This window comes from Branchiostoma lanceolatum, chromosome 5 (genome assembly GCF_035083965.1).
Source record: "Branchiostoma lanceolatum isolate klBraLanc5 chromosome 5, klBraLanc5.hap2, whole genome shotgun sequence".
In the NCBI taxonomy this organism is placed as follows: Eukaryota; Metazoa; Chordata; class Leptocardii; order Amphioxiformes; family Branchiostomatidae; genus Branchiostoma; species Branchiostoma lanceolatum.
In genome coordinates, this window is record NC_089726.1 from 12,243,389 (window position 1) to 12,267,161 (window position 23,773).

Below are 23,773 nucleotides of genomic sequence, written 5' to 3' on the forward strand. Positions count from 1 at the left end.
ATATTCCTGAGGTCAGGAAAGAGCCTGGCGGGAGTCACTCAGAGTATATAGTTGCGTGGTACAGAAATACTTCATTGTTTACCCAAACCAGCATTCATATCATGGAGGAACACGTCTACGATAGCAATCAGATCAGTATACTTTACTTAAGTCTGATTTGTTAAAGAAATTAGTCATCCTCACTAGGTAAACAAATACAACTTGATCCGAAAGTTGACATATCCGTATGCATACGGAATGTCACTGGCATGGGCGGCCTCACATAACGACCCTAGAAGTGGTCCAAGGAAGACTGCTGCGTGCTGAACAGGTGCACTGCTAGCTCTGCAAAAACCAATCAAGCTGCCCTGCCTCCCCTCCCCGTGTGGCATGACCTTGTGTGGCCCCCTCGGGCAGGACATGGCGCAAAACTGACGAGGTAATTAGCTTGGCTCCCGGTCCCACGGGGCACCCCGGCGCTGAGCGGTGCCAACACGCCGCACGCGGTCCACGCGGACAGAGTTCAACCATCATTAAAACCATCAATCGTACCAATTACGTTTGGTGTAAATCTCACACAGGACTGCTTTGAGGATCCAGGAGGTCCCGACAACGCTCTACGCTAGATTCGGAGGGCCGGCTACGTAATACGCCAAATTCAGAAAGTTATGTACTGTTCAGTTTAAAGCCTCACTGCCATAATCTTATTCTTATGGCTTACATCCTTCCGGGGATAGATTTTCGACATTTTGTTTTAAAACAAAAAATGGAAGTTCTGCCTAGTTTCTTACATCATATTCTGAAACTGGAGAACAATACAAAGTTACCCTCTGAAAGTACCCTTTATGACAAGTGTGGTCCCGCCCACAAACTGGACTCGTCCTCTAACATGGGGGGGGGGGGGGTATCATAACGATAAGAACTTTTAACATTGTCTGCATTCATAGTTTATTTCACACACCAATTGTAAACGAGCCAAGCTGTGTCTGGTGTTAGCGCTTTACAGATGAGATACGTTGGCGCACCATGTCTACCACGTCAGGTAGACAACTCATTAGCGATATGCTCGGCCACAACCTGAAATTAGAAAAGTAAAGTTTATTGCAAATTCTTGCCCCGAGGCTAATTGCAGGTACATGTAACACGATAAGGACAGACAGACAGTGGGGAACAATATAGCATGTGACAAGTCTAATCTAGATATTGACTCTAAATTCTAACTTCAATACTAGTATTAGAAAGACGTAGATTTCAGTCAAGATCTTTCTGGTACGATAGAAAAGAAAACTAAGTTTAAAGCAAACTTTTCATTTTCTGATACATGTACCTTATTCTTGGTACATGATTGTCTGAACAAAAATGCGACGCGTATTGCTTGTTTGCTTTCGACTTTTCGAGATACTGACCAAGAGTGCTGCGAAGAATTCCTCGGCTGAAGGCTTGATTTGGTCGGGAGGCAGCACGAAGCCGTACCGCCCGTTGTCACGCAGCTCGATGGCGTAGGAGTACTTGATTCCCGCCTCGGTGTAGGCCCAATCCGCGCTGTTCCCTGACGTCACGTCTTAAACAAAGTATGATGCATTAAACACCTTTGATACAATAAAACGATCACAATTCACACTAGGAAAGGTAGGACTGTTTGACAAACGTTATGGTCAGATATCAGATACTGCTAACGTTGCATCCCGTGACGTCACCTTATGTCTAATTTTCTGCCTGTGGGGAAAAGCTTACTACTTGTAATTAGGACATCAAGAACAGTATAATGTTAGGGGTCCGGAAACGAATAATAATTACACGTCAACAACAAACAAAGCTGTAAGTTTATTTCATACGAACGCTCAAACTGTCCGTTATGGTACTTACATATGACGTTGGCGATAGATCCATGCTTAAAATTCAGACCATTCACTTCCCTTATGGCGCTAACAGCCTTCGCACCAAGATCGTTCTGCAGATGGGAATGACCAGGTAAAGAAAATGTGCATTTGTTCAACTCAGAAACAAAAATCAGCCCTTGTAAAGAAGTAGAGATGGACACATATGATATTTGTAATTGTATGGCCGGGTGTACTGCAGAACATATACAAAACGTGGCAAACCTGATCTTCGTAGTCCGGCGGTAGGTCACTGGTCCAGCCATACGGACTCATCCACATCTCGGAGTAAGAGTGCACAGCCAGGTAGGCCTTGATGTTCTTGCCGTTCTCCAGGACCCAGTTTGACAGTGACTTTGTCTCGACCTCAGAGAAAGCGCTGGGTCCGTGGTAAGTGTCCGAGCAGGGGTTGTCGCTGGCACCGGGATCTATGAAAGTGTGTAGATCAAGAATATGTTATCAAGATGATGACCAAAACACACCCTTTTGCGCAAATCAGAATTACCAGGAGCAGCGATTCGTCAGTGGTTTACGACCAAATATGAAAATCTGATTTCTTGCTAGCATCTGATTTTAAAAACATAAACCACACTAGGGCACTCTCACCTCCAAAATGGTCGTCCCAGTTGCGATTGGGATCCACTCCGTAGCAACCATCAATCGGACCCGAACGAGTTTTACGCCACAACCGGTTCTGTAGAAGAAAAAAAACGAAATGTTGCTTACAAATGGTGCTGCACAATGTACATAAGATGAAACAAAGTAAACGAAACTTAACGAACATACGGTAAGTTTAACACAACAATACAGTATCTGTAGCTCACGGTAGTCCATGTGTAGACATATCCGTCCACGTTGGTGACGGGAAGGAAGTAAAAGTCCACTTCGTCCATCAGTTTAGTGATGCGGTCCTCCGTACCATAACCTTCCAGCAACTACAGGGAAAATATAAAATCGCGTTAGTCACATTTTCAAACATGACTCAAATCGTTCTCAACTACAAGGAAGAGTCGGCTAAATACAAAAGTGTGTGCTATTTGATACCAGTTGTAGCTAGTATACATACACAACTACGTGACGATTTTAGCATGGCAGCACACACATTAATTCCTCAGTAATAATACACCTGAGTAACTTAATAACACATAGTGTGAGAGTCTGAAACGAAATCAAAGAAGACCGCACTGTCGATTTGCTACCAAACATCTTATTACCAACTGACATTGTAAGCAAAATCATAAGGTCCTCCTTGCATCTCGTGGATTGGAATCTGTACTTACGAGCTTGATGTTGTAGAGCAGTGTGGCAGACACGATCCATTCCCGGGAGTGGATCTGTCCCTCCAGGAAAATGGCGGGTTTGTCGGTACCAGAGTTTCCCACCTGTGTGATGATACAAGCGTCAAATCAGTCTTCGAACTTCATCAACGTACGAAAATATCTTACGTATAAACGTGAAATGGAACCATAAGTATACAGCGATTTGGCATTCGACTCTTAAGAAAACTATCCTTTAATTACGCTAAAAAATAGCCAATGAGTACGATAAATATGTAATATGTATCTGTACCTTATATAACCTGTACCTTATATAACCTTCATGGCATCACCAATTGAAACAACAAGATATTCGTGCTATGTGTACTGTGTCACAGTGTGTTGGTTCTATCACTAATAAGCTATAAGCTAAGATGATAACAACAACAAATCAGAAGCACGATTGACCGGAGTTGTAAGAAACCACGTTAGGGCATGTTGATTTGATTATATGGATGACATCCTCTGGGAACCCAAAACTGATGCGAGCGTGCGAATAAAAAAGTTGCCTTCATTATGAAATCTACGTGGTCAGGAGGTTCAACAGATGACTAAACACAAATAGTACGGTATAGCGAATGATAGATTCTTCTTTTTCATTTCTTAGCATCATTTTCTTTGCCTTTGGAATTGATTTTGGCGATCTACGTTATTAGTACCGTTTTCTATTTTTTGGGGGGCAATTTACGGCATGCATATGATGATTTTGCAGCTGCTCTCTTCGATGTATGGTGGAAAATCTTTTTTTTAATTTTTGGAATCGGACGAAAATTGATGCGCGCGTGGATGTCATCCATACAGTCAAATCAATATGGCCTGAGTGTGAGAGCAAACATGCAGAGTACCCTAATGGCGTAGATATCGCGGGACTCGTGCGAGGAGCCGATCTTGATGAGAGTAGTCAGACTTTGGTACTTATCAGCGAACTCCTTCAGCTGTGCATTGATCTGCGGAGAAAGGTGACCATGACAGGTTAGGCAAAGTGCGACGTCAAAATCACCTGCCGACAACATGCCGGTTACGTCGAGCCGGTAGACGAAATTGGAAACCCTGAAAGTCCGTTACAGAATGGATATGAAGTAAACAAAAACAAAACATTACACAAACCTTGCCGAAATTGTTTCTTATATTTTAGCATGAAAGTTCATCAGTGTTGGTATATAACATTATATTTGGTGAGTGTCAATGGTTTTGTTTTGGGTCTGAAATTCGTCTCAAAAAGTCACATAGAAGTTTGACAACCATGGATCGTAAACAACAACTAAGGTTGACCATGACTACGACATACATGTTGTTTGATAGGTTTATCGGTTCAGGTGTGCCCACTAGTTACATCATCATCATCATCATCATCATCATCATCATCATTAAATGCAACAGAGATACTTATGGAAAGCACGTGTCTCCTGCAGCACCTACCTCCTCATAACTGTTGTACTTATCGAAGTCAAACTCGTTGGTGATCGAAGTTGACGTTTGGTTGTTGATAAGTTGTTGAAGGTCGTCGATCATCACCTGATTAGTCATGGGATAAACCAAAGGTCAAACTATCGGGTGATTACTTGTTAAGAACCTTTTGGGATGACAGGTAAACTTGTTATTTCATAGAATTGCAAAGAAACACAACAAGTTATTAATCTTCCATCCTTCCATGCATTTTAGAACTATCGTGTATATCAATCGATGTTAAGAATGTTTCTGTCTCTGTTTATCCAAGACTGTAGATCTCTTGTCCCCTACCGTATGGTTCATTCCAGTGTTGTCCAACAGTTTCTTGACGTACGTGAGGAGGTCCTTGGGTACACGTACATCCACGGGGCGGAACAGACCGCTTGCACTCTTCCAGAAGTCCAGCTAAAATGTTACAAAGTTTCGTCATCTGAGCTCACATATTCAGCCAAATATGCCAAGACGGAAACCTAAAATCGATTAATCGATGACCAACCGGGAAACGGCCCATTGCAACGAACAAATAGCCGAACCAGATCCATCCTCGTGCCAATACACTCATAGTGGAAACAAAGGTACAGGAGCAAGAATTCAAGAGTTATGATATGAAGAGTAGTCAAAGTGAAGAACATTGTAACTTTGATATCATTGATATCATAAGGATATTGTACGCGTAGAATAAGTCTCTGCCTGAATCACCCACCCTGAAGTTTGTCATCTCCAGCTTCGCAAGCTCCTGAAGTTGGAGCTCATCTTGAGGAATAACTCGCAGCACTTGTTCTCTGAGATCAAAACGAAACAATTCCACATCGGAATCTGTTACTGTTATCGCAAACTCTACTTACGCCGGTATTCAAAAGACGCCACATAAACCACAGAGTCCAGCTTCGACAATCGGTACGCAAAGAAGGGGTTGTGCGAAAATGGCATGTACGTTCTTGATGGTACTTTACATACAATGATAACAACATTTGGTAAAAAAAAAATTGAGAAGGAAAACAAAAATGTGAAGAAAGAATGTACCACTCACCCATCGAAGCGCGTAACGCCGGAGGCCACAGTGATGGTGAACAAAAGCAGCAGAACCTTCATGGTGGAAATACCTGCAGAACAAAGTGGTCAAGACCACACTGTACCAACCACGGATGTCTATCTATGTGAATAATAGCAAACGCAGAGGCCCAGATCCTTCGAATAGAACGAGCGTGTCATAATAGACGACTATTAATTCATATGAATACTAAAACAAGGACGATTCCAATCATGTATTTCTATGTATCATAAAGAAATCTATGGTTCGAGCTGTCCTTGTTTTACCTTAGTTTCGTCAGAGTGTTGTGTTGCACCTTTAATTTTCTGTCATGATAGTTATTAGTAAGTCTGTGTTTAGCTAAGCTAATTCTTTATACAGAATCTTTTTACGCGGATCCAGTAGCAATCGTGACACGATAAACCTCTTGTTGTTTGTAAAACGGCAGGTCAAAGTTCCCTTACAGAGTCTACATACTGCCTACAGTGACAGTCTGTTGACTTCTACATGTAACCGTGCCCACTTTCATTATGCCTACATGTAGGTAGCAAAATGTCGTCTATTTACGTGTATCAGACAATCTGGCATAGCTATTATACTATGAACTGTACCATGTTAAATATTAACATAACAAAGCATCACGGCGCTAATCAGTCTATCGTGAACAAGTTAGACTGTCTGAAAACATCGACACGTGATTGTTTGTGCGTCCAGGCTAGCCCTAACTAAGAAAACGTTGAAAGACACAGAACGATAACGTTACTACCTTACCAGGAGTGTAGGGGTAGAGCAGCTTTGATAAGTACCTACACGGCGAGCAGGTCTCATGTGACGTACTGCACCTACGCTCAATCACGCGCCAGGGGTCAGCGAGTGTCAATATTATTTGATTTGTTCCGCAGGTCGACATGCGTGACCATATACGGACACAGTAGATTCCTAACTAACATTAGAGAGAAGTAAAACTTCCTTTTCAATATTACTGCGGACATTCCGCTACTGAAGTGGTGGCTGCAGTTCGATAGGTGAACTTATTATGTTCAGATAGAGAGTTCACTGTGGTGACACTAGCCTATGATAATCAATACTAGTAGTTGATTAATATAACAACCTTAATAACAAACTCTATAATAACGAAGCACACAATCTGCAGCTTTCAGTTTTTATTTTATGACGGAATTTCTGGGAAGGCCCCCGGTGGAAACTCAGACCTCAGCCGCCACCTGCTCGGCCACAACCTGAGAGTTGGAGGAAACACGACAAAGGTTAGGTACGTCAGTTTCATTAGTTTGTTTGTGCCTTTATCTATTATACAGTATGGACCACTTTGTAACACTTCTGACAGAATGAAAAGGAAAACAACTGACTGAAGTTAGTTTTATAGTACATCTCACAGTGCCACTCGGGGAATAGGCGATTATAAGTATGTAGCAGTAAATTTGGAGGAATGTTATTATTATACATGGTGTAGAATGCCACATGTACCATTTACTGTAGGGAGAAAACTGACGCCACGCCATTGTGGGTCAGGCCACATTACTTACCAGAAGCCCTGCGAAGAACTCGTCGGCTGAAGGGCGGATCTGGTTGGCTGGTAGGACGAAGCCGTACTGTCCCTCGTCACGGAGTTCGATGGCGTAGGAATACTTGATTCCGGCCTTGGTGTAAGCCCAGTCACAACTGGATCCTGCCGCCTCGTCTAGGGAAAAAACAATACCGTTCGAAACATGTACAAAGTATTGTATCAGGTCCTTGTATGATTGAAAAATTACCCGACGGACGTAGCCAAACTAGAGTTGTACGGATAGGCAAAGTTGGAAAAGAAATTGCAATACTATTACTGGTGTGATACATTCAAAGCACCGTCCGAAATATTGTTGTCAGCTTGTAGTTCCATGGCATTGTATTAAGGTCGTCATTTCCCTGACGGACTTAGGGGGAATATAGAGATGTTCGGATAGGTAACGTTGGAAAAGGTTGTATTTCAGTAAAGGTGTTATGCGTTGCAATACATATTTTCTATTCCAAATACTCACAGATGACGTTGGCGATGGTTCCATAAGCGAACCTCTTCCTGTTCACCGATTGAATGGCGCTCACTACCCTTCCAGCCAGGTCATACTAAGGACGAAATTCGGAAAGGTCACAATAATGAATGCATTTCAGATGATTACATGGAAATAACCGTGATCGGTTCGAGTAACAAACTAGATCGAGAGAACCTGAGTTACAGATATGATCCATGCGATCGTAGAGTCTGAGATCGACAGTTCATGTCAACACCCCTTTCTCGGGGTTGGAAGTAACAGTCGGAGGCAGCGCAGCTCACCTGCTCCTCGTAGTCTGGCGGCGTGTTGTAGGTCCAGCCGTACGGAGTCATCCACATCTGGGAGTAGGCGTGCACGCCCAGGTAAGCCTTGATGTCTTGGCTGTTCGCCAGGACCCAGTCGGACACCGCTTGTGTCTCGGCCTCGGAGAAGGCCCGCGGTCCGTGGTAGATGTCAGAGCAGGGGTCAGAGCTGGTGCCGGGGCCTGGAAACCAAAACCGGACAGTTATTCTCCTACTGGATCCGCGACTAGACGTTTTGTTGAGATTTTATTTATACCAGCCAGAATTGTACTGCTATGTCTGTACACGATCGACGAATGTGTATGAGGGCTGTATAGCGACTTACCCCGAATTCATTGAGCCTCATCAACTCATGGCCAGGAACAGAAAACGAAAAACTTATGTCTGAGTCTAGATATGAAAGTATACGCGTGTGTACCTGCAAAGTGTTCGTCCCAGTTACGGTTGGGGTCGACACCGTAGCACTGCCCACCCCACCAGGAGGAGCCGTGCGGACCGGAACGAGTTTTACGCCACATCCGGTCCTAGTGACATGGGAATAAAAAGCGTTATAAAATCATACAACTGATTGAGCTGTTATCAAGTGATGCCAACATAAGTTTAATTTTCACTGCCTAATGTTGGTCTTCTCTCTCTGCTGCCGAATGAAATTCAGCGTGGATATCAGCCTCCCTCTATAAATGAATAATTCCAATTACCTTGTATGAAACTACATCAAACCGCAAGCTATTTTGTAATCAACAAAAAACATCGTTGTCTTATAATTGGATGACAGATATTTTGCTGTCAGGCGATAGTTTGAAGCATACATATATCTTCGGCCAAATATTTCGCGTGGTAGTTACCACGGGAGAAAGCATCCAAAACTAAGAAACCGGAACGCATGGATTCCACCCTCGCTGTGAACTTGAACTATTATTAACTAATATTTCGTGACTCACGTTTTGTGTGTGGGCGTAGCCGTCGGGGTTGGTCACTGGCATGAAGTAGAAGTCCACGTTGTTCATGAGTGTTGTGATCTGGCTGTCAGACCCATAGCCCTCCAGCATCTGGAATGTACATTTTGCATTCAGGTCTGTTTTTTCCCTTTTCTTGTGCTGTATCTTACATGCCCTTATCGGCCTATGTCCTATCGGAAAATTGTGGATGAAACATACTGTGATCGAATCACGCAATACATGACGTAACGGTACGCTTGCGCAAGTAATGATTGTGGCAGCAGCCCAGTTTTCTTCGTTATTTGCTCTATCTACTTGTCAGTTTGACTTTGACTTTATTTTGGATCCACACGATGTATTCTACACGTCATGCTCCACACGATGTATTTTACACGTCATGAATATCACTACACAACCTAGAATCACACGAATCGACAGAGAATTTTTGTCTTGTGTGTACTTACGAACTTGATGTTGTAGAGCAGTGTGGCACCCACGACCCACTCACGGGCGTGGATCATTCCCTCCAGGAAAACTGCCGGCTTACCGCTTCGGTCAGCGCTCCCCACCTGCATGCAAAAGTAGTACAATGTAGTTACATGGATGAGAGAAAGTCAAAGCCAAGGAAACATTGTTAACTATTTGCAGTAAGTATCATACAAAATAACACTGTTGTTGTTGTTACACTGACACTTTGCTGCCGTATCTGATATTCTCTTGCATTGTTCCAGACAGAGAAGTAACCTACGGAGTAAAGACAAAAGAAAGGTTCAAACAAACAAACAAACAAGCAGACAAACAGACAGACTACAGACGTTTAACCTCGGTACAGGGCACTGTGTATTAAGTACATTAACGAACAAATCATGATGCACCTTGATGACATTGATAGCGCGGCCCTCGTGCGAGGTTCCGATGGTGAAGACGGACGCCAGATCGGGGTAGCTCGCGGCGAAGTCTTGCAGCTGCGCATTGATCTGCGGAGAGGACACGTGATTCCGTCAGTAGCGATAGAAAAAGAACATGGGTGTTAAATATCATTCAATGACTAAAACGTGATTGAAACATATAGTGACCGTTCACGTTCAACGTTACTTTTACTAGAATGGTGAATGGAGATACAATGAGTACCTCCTGACACTGTTGCTGACTTATGTCGTTTTGATAACGATGTATTTTCTAAGTAATCATGGATTTTATTCACCTTTGTCTATGTCAAGACGCATCATTACTATCGAGAAAACGCCTCATACGCGGTAAGAATACCTACGTCATCATACGTGTTGTAGTCGTCGAAGTTGAAGCCGATGGCGCGCACGTGCGACCTCTCCGTGTTGATCCTCTGCTGCAGATCGTCGATCATCACCTTGTGCAGCACAAAATAGCCAGGCGTCAACCAAACAACCCCGCAGAAAACTTCACTTAACGAGATAGCCAGGCGTCAACCAAACAACCCCGCAGAAAACTTCACGTAACGAGATAGTCAGGCGTCAACCAAACAACCCCACAGAAAACTTCACTTAACGAAATAGCCAGGCGTCAACCAAACAACCCCACAGAAAACTTCACTTAGCAAGATAGTCAGGCGTCAACCATACAACCGCGCAGAAAACTTCACTTAATGACCAGAAAATGAGACAAGTTTAAATCATCCAGAACTGACAGACAATATGACTCTTACCACTCAAAAAGTAATGATATTTTTCATAGGCGCAGAAGATAATTGTCACATAGGAAGTCCTGGCGGCAATTTTTGCTTCACATTCACAAACAGACACCGATTTCTGAAGAACGCTAACGTTCAATGACAGGAAAGGACCGGAGATGTGAAAACCTCCTGGCGGCCTACCGTGTACTTCATGCCCGTCTTCTCCAGCAGGCTCTTGACTTCCTTGAGGAGATCCTTGGGCACGCGCACATCCACGGGATGGGACGGGGTGGTCGGGCCCTTCCAGAAGTCCAGCTAAGGCAGGAAAAAAAATTATTTAGTATGTTGTAGCCCACTGTATTCTGCTGCTGCAGTAGTCTGGACGCTGCAGCTGCAATCAGTCTTTCCTGAATTCTCTCCTCCACTCAAGTTTTCCGGTTCATCGCAAGCATCCTTAGCTCCCGATGTTTTCTTTCTGTCCGCAACGGTTTTTAATCAAGCCTCTTGCAAGCAATGATTAGTTGCGTTTACAATATTGATGAAATAATGCCAAATATACATTGTTGTAAGGAAGTCCTGCCCACCCTTTGACCGATATTATCCATCCTCTCCAGAGCTGCCAGCTCCTTCAGATGTTTCTCGTGCTTCGGATGGATACGCAGAACTTGTTCTCTGTGGTGAAATACAGTCATCAGATATCATATCATACTCTCGGTGGAACGCTCAGAACAAGCTATATGGGTCATATGACATATTTTCATGGATAACTCAATGCAAAATGCAAATGATGCTCAAAAACCAAGGTTTCAGTCGGTAAAATGCATATTCTATTCGGCATGATCCTAGGATTCCTACCCATAGGCATGAGCAATGATGTATTTTTTGGATTTTTGCTATAAAACAAGGGCATTGTTTTTGGCGACCACGACATTTTCCCATGTGGTTCATATTTCCAGACCAGGAAAACCTTAAACGGCAAACAGAATAGTTCCAGCCCAAACACAGCCGAATGCGGGTCACAGGACTCGGTGCAAAGGACACAAACGTTACAGGGTCGGGGACATTTTCAATTGAGCGTAAAATAAGACCAACTGGCAGGGTAATGGCCGTATTCGCGGCGGTGAATAATATTGGTACAAATCTAATACTAATAACATGTTCTAAGAACCCACCGGCAATGTTGACTTCCCTTTCTTTATTCCAACTTTTATCTGAGCGCTTGATGAAAACCTCCTGCATTTTTGACGTCAAGACATCTCTTGGCTCATTTGCTGATACGTGTGGTCAAAAATGCAAAACATTTCTGTCTTCTGCCATGTCTTTTCAGCACTTTCATTTCAAACTCTAATTTACCTTCTCATGATGGAAAAATTCATGGAAGGATTCGAATCACACTGGGCAAAAATGCATGCAAGTCTGGGACCAGTACCTCATAAGCAATTCACTTCAACAGCGGCCTGTAGAATTCTAATGAGGATTGCATATTGAGGAGGTCATGCTTTCATACTTTTTGTTCGGAGAACAGAAGGAAGTGTCACGAAAAGGAAAAAGAACTTACCCATCGAATCGCTTGGCGGCGAACGCCACGGCCACCGTTAACAGGATCAGCAAAGCCTTCATGTTGGACTGTCCTTCTGCGCTGTGGGGAAAGGAGGACACCAGGAGACGAAGTGGTGGTCGAGGGAAGGAAGTAGGTTTTATAGAATTAATTTTACAACTGTTTGTGAAAGCATTTTCGCACACAAGTACGTCCTTAAACCAGAGTGGCCTCTTCTACAATCCTGAGCAATCTTAACGATGTCCGGTGGCAAATCAACACGTATGGAGAGCCTGCGTCCCGAGCTCACAAAGCAAGGACCATGTTTACATATCTGACAAACGTCCCGCATTATAATCATCGTCATTTTACGCTATTATATCAGTAATTGATGCAATCAAACCATTTACCGTATGTACATTTTTAGCGATAGGATATGTCATTTTTAGCAATTTGGGAAGTATTACGTCAAAAATACCACAGACACTGTTTCATTCAAGAAAATCGAACCATTAAAGTCCTGAACGTTGCAAAATTTTATTTCGAGCAGCTGGTGCGGCCACACGTGTAGGGCTCCACACCAACCTCAAGTGTCCGATTTTATCACACACTTCAGGTTTTATTGCTCCTTCTCCATGAGAATTCACCAGGCGTTGTGTCCGGAGCAAGATTAATATCTGACGTAATCATGCACCAATAAAGCTACTTTGTTGGCAGACATTTTTTTACACTTACTACGAAAAGATGTTCTTTCATGCTGCATAATGTTTATCTGATTCAAACCATCATTGGATAACCCGTATAGCCAATGTCAATACCAGGTATTGAAAAGTAGTCAATGTCCATCCTCAGATATAATTCAACCACTCTGTAATGGGCGTTTAACCTCGCAGGATATTGTAGATACGGCATGTATAATTGTGAAGACCTTAAAACAAGACACTTAAGGTCTGCGCATAGCACTTCCCATGAAGCTACAACAGGTGCGCCAAAGACGAGGATAAGTGGGGAACGCAGGAAACATTGATAACGGCATGTCTAATATTGTTTCAATTTGAAACAAATTATGTGAACGAAGTATTTCATCAAGTACAAGAAACACCGGACAAAGGGATATAAGGGCGTACTTGTGTACAAAAATACTTTTAGAGCTGTAAAGGTAATTCTATAAAGGCTAAGATATCCCACCATTTCAGCAGATGGAATAAATCATACCAGTGTATGACAAGCAAGCTTTGCTGCTTAGCATGAAAGTTAATCTGAGATGGTAAATTACAGTGAGAAATTAGACTATTCTCCACAAATGGACTCACCGGAATTTTCGACCGAATCTCTAGCCTCCGAATCTCTAGCTTTCCATCGAGCGATTTCAACTTATCGGGTCCAGGTTCTTTGCCTGGGGGGCCGTATCTGCTTGTGATCCTATAACCGCTGTAATCCTGTAACCGTTGTGTAGCCTCCGTTGCAGGCTTTCCCACTAGCGATTTTTCAACTTATCGGGTCCAGGTTCTTTGGCTGGGGGGCCGTATCTGCTTGACGCCCCGTATCTGCTTGTGATCCTGTAACCGCTGTGATCCTGTAACCGCTGTGTGGATCACAGCGGTTATAGGATCCCAAGCAGATACGAGGCGTCAAGCAGATACGGCCCCCCAGCCAAAGAGTCTGGACCCGATAAGTTGAAAAATCGCTAGATGGAAAGCCTGCAACGGAGGTTACCGAATCTCTCGGTTTTATCTGACCCAAGTGCTGTAGACACGTGATTTTTCCGCACATGTGACGTCAGCACTAGGTCAAAGTTCGTCGGAAGTCGGTACGGCCCCCCCCCCCCGTTCCTTCTCTGAACCGGGACGGGGGCGGTACCAACTTCCGACGAACTTTGACCCAGTGCTGACGTCACACGTGCGGAAAAATCACAGGTCTAAAGCACTTGGGTCAAATAGTTAACAACACCTAGAAATTCGATCGAAAATTACGGTCATTTTTTGTTGAGTTGGAGGGCAGTTTAATTTCTCACTAGCTTTGCTGCTTATTAATGAGGCCTTTAAACACGTCTTTTGATGGTCATCTCTTTTTAAAGGTTTTATGAAACTTCTTTGATCAACTTTCTCCCTGCCTTGCTTTAATACCTGTCCATGGACTAAAATTAGCAAGGAGTAGGTTAAGGATTTGTAACCAAACCAATAAGTTTCATCTGTGGTGCACGTGTGTATGTATGCATGTTTGTATGTATGTATGTATGTATGCATGTATGTTTGTAAGTATGTGTGTGTGTGTGTGCGTGTGTGTGGGGGGGGGGGGCACAAATGTGGCAAGGTAAGGATTTCTTCTCATCTCCTATGGTGCGACATATTGCTTTCAACACTATGAGTCTTTATGACTTTAATTCTCATCTGTATTGAAAGACATGAACTGAAAATCTACAGAAAATGTCTGAGATGAACAATCAAAGTCATGTTCAATGATACTGCTTAAATAATTTTTGTTTATTTTCACAAGACTTCCATGCATTAGCTCATTATGTTTCAACTTCACTATGAAGGCATTTTTTCCATTTTCCATAATGAGTTTCAATACACTGAAACAAACCTCTGCCAACACCTTGGAGGTACAAAAAAATAACAAAAAAGTTTTCAATAAAAACTGAAATTGCTGGTTCTGTAAACCAAGTAGGAAGATATACAAAAAATATGTTAATACATATCAAGTTATTTTGCCACAATCAAGACACTGATTGGTCCCTAAAATGTGACACTCTTCTTTCTTTTGTTTTGCAAAGTAAATGTTGGCACTAGAGATTTAAACCACTGTACCCTACAACAATGTGTAGGTACATGTGTATGTTCCTCTATCCTTACATTTGTACATCTACAGATGCCATATTCATCATGGGGTCAGGGACTCGAGAACAAGGTGAAAACAAACACCTCTCAAACAAGAGCTTTCATCAGCACTTTTGGGGACAAAGAAAATGTTTTGGGACAATATATTCTTCTCTTCTCTGGCAATATCATGTATGCAGCAATAGCACAGTGTTAACATTCCCAGACAGAGTATATGTAGATCTAAGTCTACTGCATAAACAGCAGACTTTTATATGTTAGACAGCAGGCTGTGATCTCCACCTGCACACCCGCCAGTTATTTCTTCACTCTAAATCTCAGTGGAGTACAACTTTACCAAGTGTCTGTATTCATCAGAGAGATCAGACTGAGATGTTTATCTCCGTTGCCCCCCTCCCCAACTGTCCCGTGTTTCAGCTGGTTTTCCTGAGGCGGATGATGACCAGACTGTTGCGAGCAGGCTTGAGTCTCCACCACCTGCCTAGCCGGTGTTCCTGCCCGACTGCAGCCACCAGGAAGCTGCCGTCGCTTGAGAACTTCAGCCCATTCACAAACCCAACCTGCACAGAGGATTGATGGAATTGTTTACAATTCAAGACACACAAAATGCAGTCATGATATCTTAGCCTTCAAGACAATAGACCATTCCCGTTGAACACCATAAGCCCCTTTCTATTTCGAACACCTCCGTCAAAATCAGCGCTAGTGGGACAGAAAGGGCTTACTACTACTTACTAGCGCTGTTTTTGACAGAAGTGTGCAAAATCAGAAAAGGGGTTTTTACTTGTTATATGATATATGATGTTCGACAGGAACAGTCTATTAAGAAAGGTATCATTTGATAAAATAGACAGCACCATGCCTAAAATAGAAAACAATTTCCATGCAAATTTCCAGTTCAGTTCTTGCCATATAGACAATAGAGGGAATTAAATTGTACTTCACCACTTACCACAGGAATTGAGAAGAGGGGTTTGACAGTCTTGAAGTGGTCCCCACATTGCCACAGTCGTATATGTCCATCACTGGACCCTACAAACATGCGAAAAAGAACGAGTTTAGATTTGATGGCTGTTACAATCATTCATATTTGTTGAAGGGAACTCTTCTACAAAGAAGACTTGATTTAAATGCACTAAAAGAAATTCGCTATTTACCAAAATACAACATGTACTGAACTCTTTCAATTCCTGACTCATACTGTAACTTGAACCAATGTGCTGCCAAGACAAAACAAAAGCATAAAGAAAGTTTTTAGAAAATAAATTAAAATGAAAAATAATTTTTTTATCAGAGGTTATCAAATCTCTATCAATATTTCATTTTCCAATGCATGCTAAAAACAGAAGCACCAATTGGTCAAAACTTAAGATAAGAGTAAGCACCAATATACATATCTAAAAGCACCTGCTTAACACTTCAAGATGTTTAAGGCCCTTAAGCACCTGAGGAGTTCCCACCTGATGCAATCAGGTCGGAGTTGGAGAGAGCCGCTACTGCCGACACCCAACACTCCTGCTGATCACTGCCCTCTGCATGGTGAGCTCCTCGCACTGACACCAGAGGCTTCTTCTTCATCAGGCCCCACACACTAACATTCCTGCAAGATAGTTTTCATAGATATGAGGTATTAGACAGGGTTGGTTTTACTACTACTAGAGGCATTGGTAGCAAAATGGTAGGGTGTTTGGCCCAGAACCCAGTGGTCTTGGGTTTGAATCCCCTGACATGCTCCAATGTTGTGCCCTTAGGAAAGGCACTTTCCGCAAATGGCCGCAACTGGGGCAATTACTGTCATATTGAGGTCACTAGAGCACCATTACAGGTTGCCATAACAGACCCTTGTGACTTAGCCCTGTCAATTGTAAGCTCCTCGTAATGCAGCCCCCTGGCTGCTAAGAGATAGTAGTTGGCCCATCCAAAAAGTAATAAAAAGTTTGCAACCATCCTGGTGAATGATAATGATAACTACAAAAAATCTAAAAATATACGAGATCATTCTCCTTGTCCTTTTGTAATTTGTTATAACATTGTTTTTTTAATTCAACCAAAACCTGAGGTGAAATGCACGAAAGAGAAGTACAAACCCATTGTCATCCCCTGACACAATGTGTTGTTCATTGATGAAGGCCACACAGTCTATAGAACCCCTGCAGAAGGAAACAATTGATTTTCTTTCATGGAACAAAAGAGATGGCCTCGAGTCTAAATATGCTACATGTACTATCATTGGAAGTAGTAACAGCAAGGACACTATCATGCCAAAATGTATCGCCTTCAACATCTGCAAAATTGGTCAATCAATAAAAAAACATAGTCCTGGCGCCAATGTCACTGCTTGTAACTTGTCACCAGAGACCTGATTGGTCACCCTCGTATTGACTCTTGGATTAAATAAACATTTACAAGTGTAGAGTAAACATCTTTTATAGCTTCACATTACCATCTGTACAGAATGACCCTACATACACATAATTCCAGCCTGCGTCTGCCTGTGCCATACACAGTACAGTACCTGTTTTCTCCATGGAACACTAGTTGGGACTCTTCTGGAATCTTCCACACCCTGACCGTCCTGTCCCTCCCCCCGGCTGTTACTGCACGTTCCCTGGACAGGCTGTCCAGCGCCATGATGGAGTCCTCATGACCAAACCTGGAAAAAACAGTCAAACATTCAACACCAGGGTGGCTTAAACATTCACCTTACGGCCCAAAAGGTGACCAGAAGGAAAGCAATTTTATAAGTATTTTTTATAAACATCCCACTTTATCTGTTTCTTCCCTTTATCCTTCTGTTGTTCTCAAAGGAAATTGGACACATGGATGGGCCCAGAGCAGACAGTTTGCCAAAACACACAGTAGACTATAGTAACCATAGCAGGTGTGTAGTGGTAGTGTTAGAACTGAAAACCCTTTGACACTAAACAAGTTTTTATAGCTAGAAGGCAAAAACTAGGTGAGATGAGAGAGGGAAGCAAAGGGAGATAGCAACAGATGATCCCAGCTGAAAGTGCATGTTTGTCTGGTCACACTTACAGTGTTTCTACATACGCCATCTCATCCAGACTCCAGACTTTCACCGTCTTATCATGGGAGCCACTGAACAGGGTGTGAGTACCCTTCCTGAAGGCCAGGCCCTGAACAGGGAAAATATCAGAACATTGTACCATTTTGTCTTCTACATGTATTATTATTACTCCTCATGCATTACTATTACCCCTCAAACTCATGGAACAGTGCAATTACTGGAAGGTTATAGTCCATACATTATTTCTGTAAACACAAAACAAGCCATAAGAACCACATATTATTAAACTGCTTCAGAAAATATCATTCATTGTCCATACCTCGGTGCAGTCTTATGACACAGGAAATTTGAATTTTCTGTGTGCATGCACATGTGATCACTTCCATACCTATGCAGTCCTATTATACTTGACATATCTGTTGTCTTTATGTTTCAGGATATCCTTAATCTTTGAAGGGAAGTCTGCAGGACACCCCCCTCCCCCTTGAAGAGAAGTGATACTCACAGCTACAGCATCCCTGTGTCCTGTGAAGGTGTGAAGTCTGGTCAGGCTGACGGGGTCCCAGATGTGGATTATCTTGTTCCTGCAACCAGAGGCCTGCAGGCAGACAGGAACATGGTTTGAGACTAACAAAACCTACATGGCTTAAAGTGCAGGTACACATGGATATCTTATTAGCATGATAGCATGATTAGAGTTCATCTGAGTTGGTAAAATACAAACTGTTCATCAACAAAAATTCACTTGGAATTTTTGGGGGCCATTTGACCCATTGCTGACGTCACACATACAGCAAGTCTCGTGTTCACAGCAATTGGGTCAGACAGCTGAAGTCAGTCGAAAATTCTGGCGAGTCCAATTTCTTAATGGAGAACAGTCTTCAAAATGGATATTCTATGTGTTACACTACTCTACACCACACTACAATTGACACTATACTACACACTACACTACCCTATTAATAAAGAAGAGACTGATCTGCTAAGACATCACCACACTTACCAGAAATTTGTTGTCAGAAGAAATGGCTAAGCAGAGCACGTGAGCCGTGTGCCCCTGGTGCTTGTCTTCTGTTCCTTTCCTTCCTCCAGCTATCACTTTTTCCTTCTTCCCATCTGCAAGGTTCCCTACAGATAACACCACACAACAACTTTCTAGTGAACTATTTCCATTTCTACTTTATCATAGCATCTAAATAAACTGCAATATGGATATCTTTCTTTTTTCCTTTGCCCTGACCAAGGTGGCACATAAACTTTTGAATACAAATCCATTCAATAAAAAAGTGACAGCATGGCTTTGCCATTCGTGTATGAGATAATGAGACACATTTGATGACAATAACATAGAAATGTGAGTTATACCTTGTGGAAACTGGCAGTATACTCTGAAGAAAGCTTGTACTGTGACTTATTCTAACAAAACCAGACCTAACATACATGTTAGGTGTGACAGTGCAGGGCTCGAAATACTGGGTGCATGTGCACCCAGTGCACCCAATTTTGGAGCTGTGCACCTAATTTCTTACTGTGGGTGCACTGGTGCACCCAAATATTTTCGTACGGTTTAATGTGTAAAGGTATCACTGCACACTAGTAGACAGCATATTTTTGACATCTAAGTGTACAAAAATAATAAAATCTTTGTTGTAGTACTTGTTTAAGATTTTGATGTTAGAATTTGAGTTAATTTCGGTTTTGAAAACTTCAAAACTGCGTGCCGAGATCGCGTGCCAAACTTTATTTCTTCCGTGGCGTTGATTTTTTCTTCACCGAGGTCGATGTTAATAACGCGCTGGGACCCTTATTCGTCACCAGTTAGTCTTATTGAAATTTTATTGAGAAAATGTATGCACCACAGTAATTTTGTACACACATTAAAAAATATTTACTTTGATTGATGATTAATAAATACACTTTTCATTCGAATTATTTTTATTTTTACTATATTATTTTAATTTATGGTTATTCCTGTTTTTGACTTTGCAAGTAAAATTTGAAAGCGTATCCCAATAATCACAGTGACCAATATTTATTTAGAAATGTAACATACCATTGTTTCATATATACAATGGAAATTCTATATTTTCTAATGACATTCCATTGACAACTTTTTTGACTTTTAAAAATTGTTCGTAAGCTCAGAAGAGGAACAGTAAGGTTTGTGATTAGGTTTTGCTTACAATAGTTACATTCTACTTTATTTTATGTGGTGCACCCAAAATTTTTTTGGTGCACCCAATTTTTTAGGTTGGGTGCACCAGTGCACCCATTCCCCAAACTGAATTTCGAGCCCTGCAGTGTAATATAACCAGCTGCTGCTGCGACACATGCCTGCAAAGCTGGTGTGTTGTGCTGAAAGGCGGTTATACAGGCTATACAAATACAGACTTACACTTGATGATGGAGCAGTCCTTGGCCCCTGTGTACACGTGTGTGCTGTCAGGGGAGACAACCAGACAGGTGAGGGGCAGCTGGTGTCCTCGCAACACCTGCATGTCCTCAGGTGTCGGTGGAATGTACTGTACAACACAACAGGTGAACGGACGTGGGAATTAGCGGAATCACAGCGGAAACGGAATAAGAGTAGTCGTAAAGTTAACTGATTCTGGATCACCAGTCAAAGGTTGGCACCTTGCACAATCATTTGTATTTTCACCACGTTTTGAGCAAGCTGAGTGAAACGTAACATTTACAACTCAAGAGTTTTGAGTCAAATTTTGACTTATCTATCCTCTATAGTCTATTTTGAAGGGTTTGTGAGTCATGTGAAGCAGATATTTCTAGATTTCCTAAACCTCATGTTATTGGCAATAATACAATTTGAGCACATTTTGGTTGGTATATGTAAGTGTCCTTACAGCCTGTAAAACCTCACCTGTGCTGCTACTTTTCTCTGCAGCTTCCCTGCCTGCTCCAGCTGTAAGGCAGGATGGACACAGGTAAGATGTCAGCTTATTTCTTAAGAGAACTTCAGAACTTCATCCCCTTAACAGCCTAATCAAGATGGCAGATATCTTCAACAAAAGTATTTCAATCTAAAAGCGCCACAGATCAGCAGCACAAACTAAACCCACTGGTCCTGAGCAAGCTGCTATGCAGTTTTTAAAAGTCAACAATGACTTTCGTAGTACATTTGCACAACAGTTTCAAGATACAATGTCAGAATGTCTGTATATTTTCAATACAGGTTAGACATCAAGCTCATTTCAATACATGTATTGTGGAACATTTCAAGAGATATTTCTGGAGATTATAAGATTAGAGTCTCACAACACTTCATACAGCAGGGTCTTACATACAGTGTTATAAATATGAAATGCTACTTTAAGTCTGACAACAGTTCCTCACCAGGTCCTCCTGTAGTCTGTGGGAGATCGCATCTCTGTCGATCTCCTCTGAAACCCTCTTGTCAGCTTCTGTGGGGGAAAACAGCAGAACAGGGGTTCACATTACACTTACTGCTTCTGATTTTCCATTGAGGTCCATCTAGTTGTTGAACCAAAAATGCTAAAGCTATCATATCACAATAATCTTTGATATCTTAAACCTATCATTATCAGGCAGTTAGACAGAACTGGTTATCTTCAATGTACGTGTACTTTAATAGCTGGTCATTAGGGTGATAAACAGCTGTACCAATCTTGTGTTTTATCTTATACTAGTATTACATAACCTGGTCAGCTGGGTACTTTTGTTGTTTACTACTGACCTTCCTCTTCCAGCTGTGCCAGGTACTGCTTGGTAAGCCTGAGTCTTTTCTCCTGAGCTGTCTCCTCCTCGTCTTCTGATGCCACATCCTGAGCAACATCTTCAACATCACTATGGAGACAAAGAGATGGACACTGTATGATTGTGTTGAACGTTTTGAGCTATATTCTTTTCCTTGAAAAGGCAATAGGTATTACTAAATAGCTATCACATTGCATGCCTGAAAAGCTGATGTTTTATGTTGTGTGCTAGTACTTGCATCACAGACACATGTACATGTAAGCCATTCCCTCTCATAAACGTGCATTTGTTCCTTACCTTAGGATTTCCTCGTCACTAGCTATCTCTTCATTTCCTCCCTTCATCCGTCTCTTCCCCGGTAACCTGCCATTGGTTTTCTTTCCAGCTTTTCCTCCTGATGGTTTAGCTGGTGTCTGTGGAAGGACAATCTTTAACAGAGATACCCAGAGTCCCAGACACATGTGCATATCAATCTGTATGCCTCACTTGCATAATATTGTGACAATATGCATATATCATAAATCAAAATCACCAAGACTCGGCAAGAGCATGGCTGTGTCCCTGCACATGTTTGTTTGTTTGTTTTACATATTCCCTCTGTACCTGTATCTGTGTAGCAGGTATAACCATCCTCTGGTCTTCTGTCAATCAATGATCTTCATGAAGCATAAATAATTTTCTGCCGGCTTCATACAAGGTTACTTGTGATGTTACAACGTCGGTTATATCTTAATTATAGCCCCCCTCCCCATCTGCCAACAGACGCTTGCATGCTTTCGTAACGGAGAGTCGCATGTAATCAAGAAACTTTGGACGTGAAGTAATTGATTTATTTCATCAGCTTCAAAGACCTGGACAGACACCCTAGACCAAAGTAAAACGTTTGGTAGCTCAGGATATCGCATGGGATCTTTTCAGACCATGTGCGTTCTTGTACAGCAGACGCCGTTCAGATCTTCGAGCGTAGAACTGCTGTTAAGTCGATCTTCTCACAAAAGCCGTTGCATTCTCTTATTTCTATGTCTTCTCTGGCAACTCTTCCACTAAAAATGGGCTTATTAAACTCTTACCTTTCTCTTTAGGCCAACTTTTGGACTGGAGATCTTCGTTTTCGCTGAGTTTCTGATGAAGAACGACATCTTGTCTGGTGCATGCAGGGAAATAAAGGGAAAGCGACCCCTATCAACATTGGTTCACATTGCAGCAAATACCGTACAGTTAGGCAAAATACATTATGTTAGTAATGGGACTACCCTAACACTATACCAACCATAAGATACGGATAAAGATAATGTTAATGCTCTCCTTTATACCACGTTACCGTGCTGACTCAAGCATTATGAGATTATGGAACTTATCGTAGCAGGTGGTATTCCTGGTTTAGTAAACACATCGCACATGCTGCAATCATGTTATGCTCGTCAGGAAGTTGTGGAGACAATGGTGTCATACATGAATGTACGAAACCTGGAAGGGTATCTAGATAAACTACAACTACCTCACAGCAAGGACATAATATAATGTCCTTGCTCATAGAAGATGAACTGAACTGCAAACATGTCACACATATCTGTAATTGCATAAATTTAAAAATTTTATCCAGTTGCTTGAGTAATCATTTTTGGCGCATGTCACACATGATGCGCACCGTATGTAAGCCTTTTGCCTAACTATGCGATTATTCTGCAGTTCGAATTAGCTTTGCTAGGAGTTGCCTTTATGTTGTTTGGTGTCGCTTTAGCATCATTTCACTGTAAATTGCAAACCCCACCCGTTATCTATCCGTTTATGCTACCCGTTGCCTATCAAACAACCCCTTACCAATATCATTTTCGAAGGGATACTTGATACGGCAACAGGTCTACCACAGAGAGGAAATTGGTTGGGATACAATATGCCCCCCCCCCCCATACATGTACTTTTCTTGTTCTCACCAGCAATGACTCCATTTGAATTGGTAACATCCTTTTAATCACACTAGTTTGTCATAAGTAGTCTAAATAATCTACAATTGATAAAGTAAAAACGGAAGGCTAGTAGTACAACGGT

The 23,773-nt window shown here is 42.1% G+C and overlaps 2 protein-coding genes across 4 annotated transcripts; both read right to left on the minus strand.

Moving 5' to 3' along the window:
- Positions 1-910: 910 nt before the first annotated feature.
- Positions 911-12,384, minus strand: LOC136435863 (uncharacterized). The gene is made up of 25 exons (XM_066429575.1): positions 12,146-12,384; positions 11,172-11,259; positions 10,789-10,902; positions 10,210-10,305; positions 9,815-9,916; positions 9,404-9,508; positions 8,943-9,050; positions 8,420-8,525; positions 7,981-8,183; positions 7,688-7,772; positions 7,196-7,350; positions 6,860-6,889; positions 6,423-6,594; positions 5,652-5,724; positions 5,325-5,403; positions 4,913-5,026; positions 4,592-4,687; positions 4,018-4,119; positions 3,137-3,238; positions 2,681-2,791; positions 2,463-2,550; positions 2,082-2,284; positions 1,846-1,930; positions 1,386-1,540; positions 911-1,056 (listed from the first exon to the last, which is right to left on the minus strand). The coding sequence occupies exons 1-25, from the start codon at positions 12,205-12,207 to the stop codon at positions 1,018-1,020; spliced, it is 2,673 nt and encodes an 890-aa protein (XP_066285672.1). The 5' UTR covers positions 12,208-12,384; the 3' UTR covers positions 911-1,017.
- Positions 12,385-14,578: 2,194 nt separating this feature from the next.
- On the minus strand, positions 14,579-22,985 carry LOC136435186 (U3 small nucleolar RNA-interacting protein 2-like). 3 transcript variants are annotated; one of them, XM_066428442.1, is made up of 14 exons: positions 22,795-22,985; positions 22,022-22,152; positions 21,705-21,814; positions 21,344-21,411; positions 20,871-20,912; positions 20,388-20,514; positions 18,996-19,120; positions 18,498-18,590; positions 18,001-18,101; positions 17,480-17,617; positions 17,052-17,114; positions 16,410-16,564; positions 15,917-15,996; positions 14,579-15,524 (listed from the first exon to the last, which is right to left on the minus strand). In XM_066428442.1, exons 1-14 carry the CDS (start codon positions 22,861-22,863, stop codon positions 15,378-15,380), a joined length of 1,449 nt encoding a protein of 482 aa, XP_066284539.1. In that variant the 5' UTR covers positions 22,864-22,985; the 3' UTR covers positions 14,579-15,377. The 3 variants fall into 3 exon arrangements, with proteins under 3 accessions (XP_066284539.1, XP_066284541.1, XP_066284540.1); XM_066428444.1 differs by having other exon boundaries at positions 16,425-16,564; positions 22,795-22,981; XM_066428443.1 differs by having other exon boundaries at positions 22,022-22,137; positions 22,795-22,973.
- Positions 22,986-23,773: the final 788 nt, after the last annotated feature.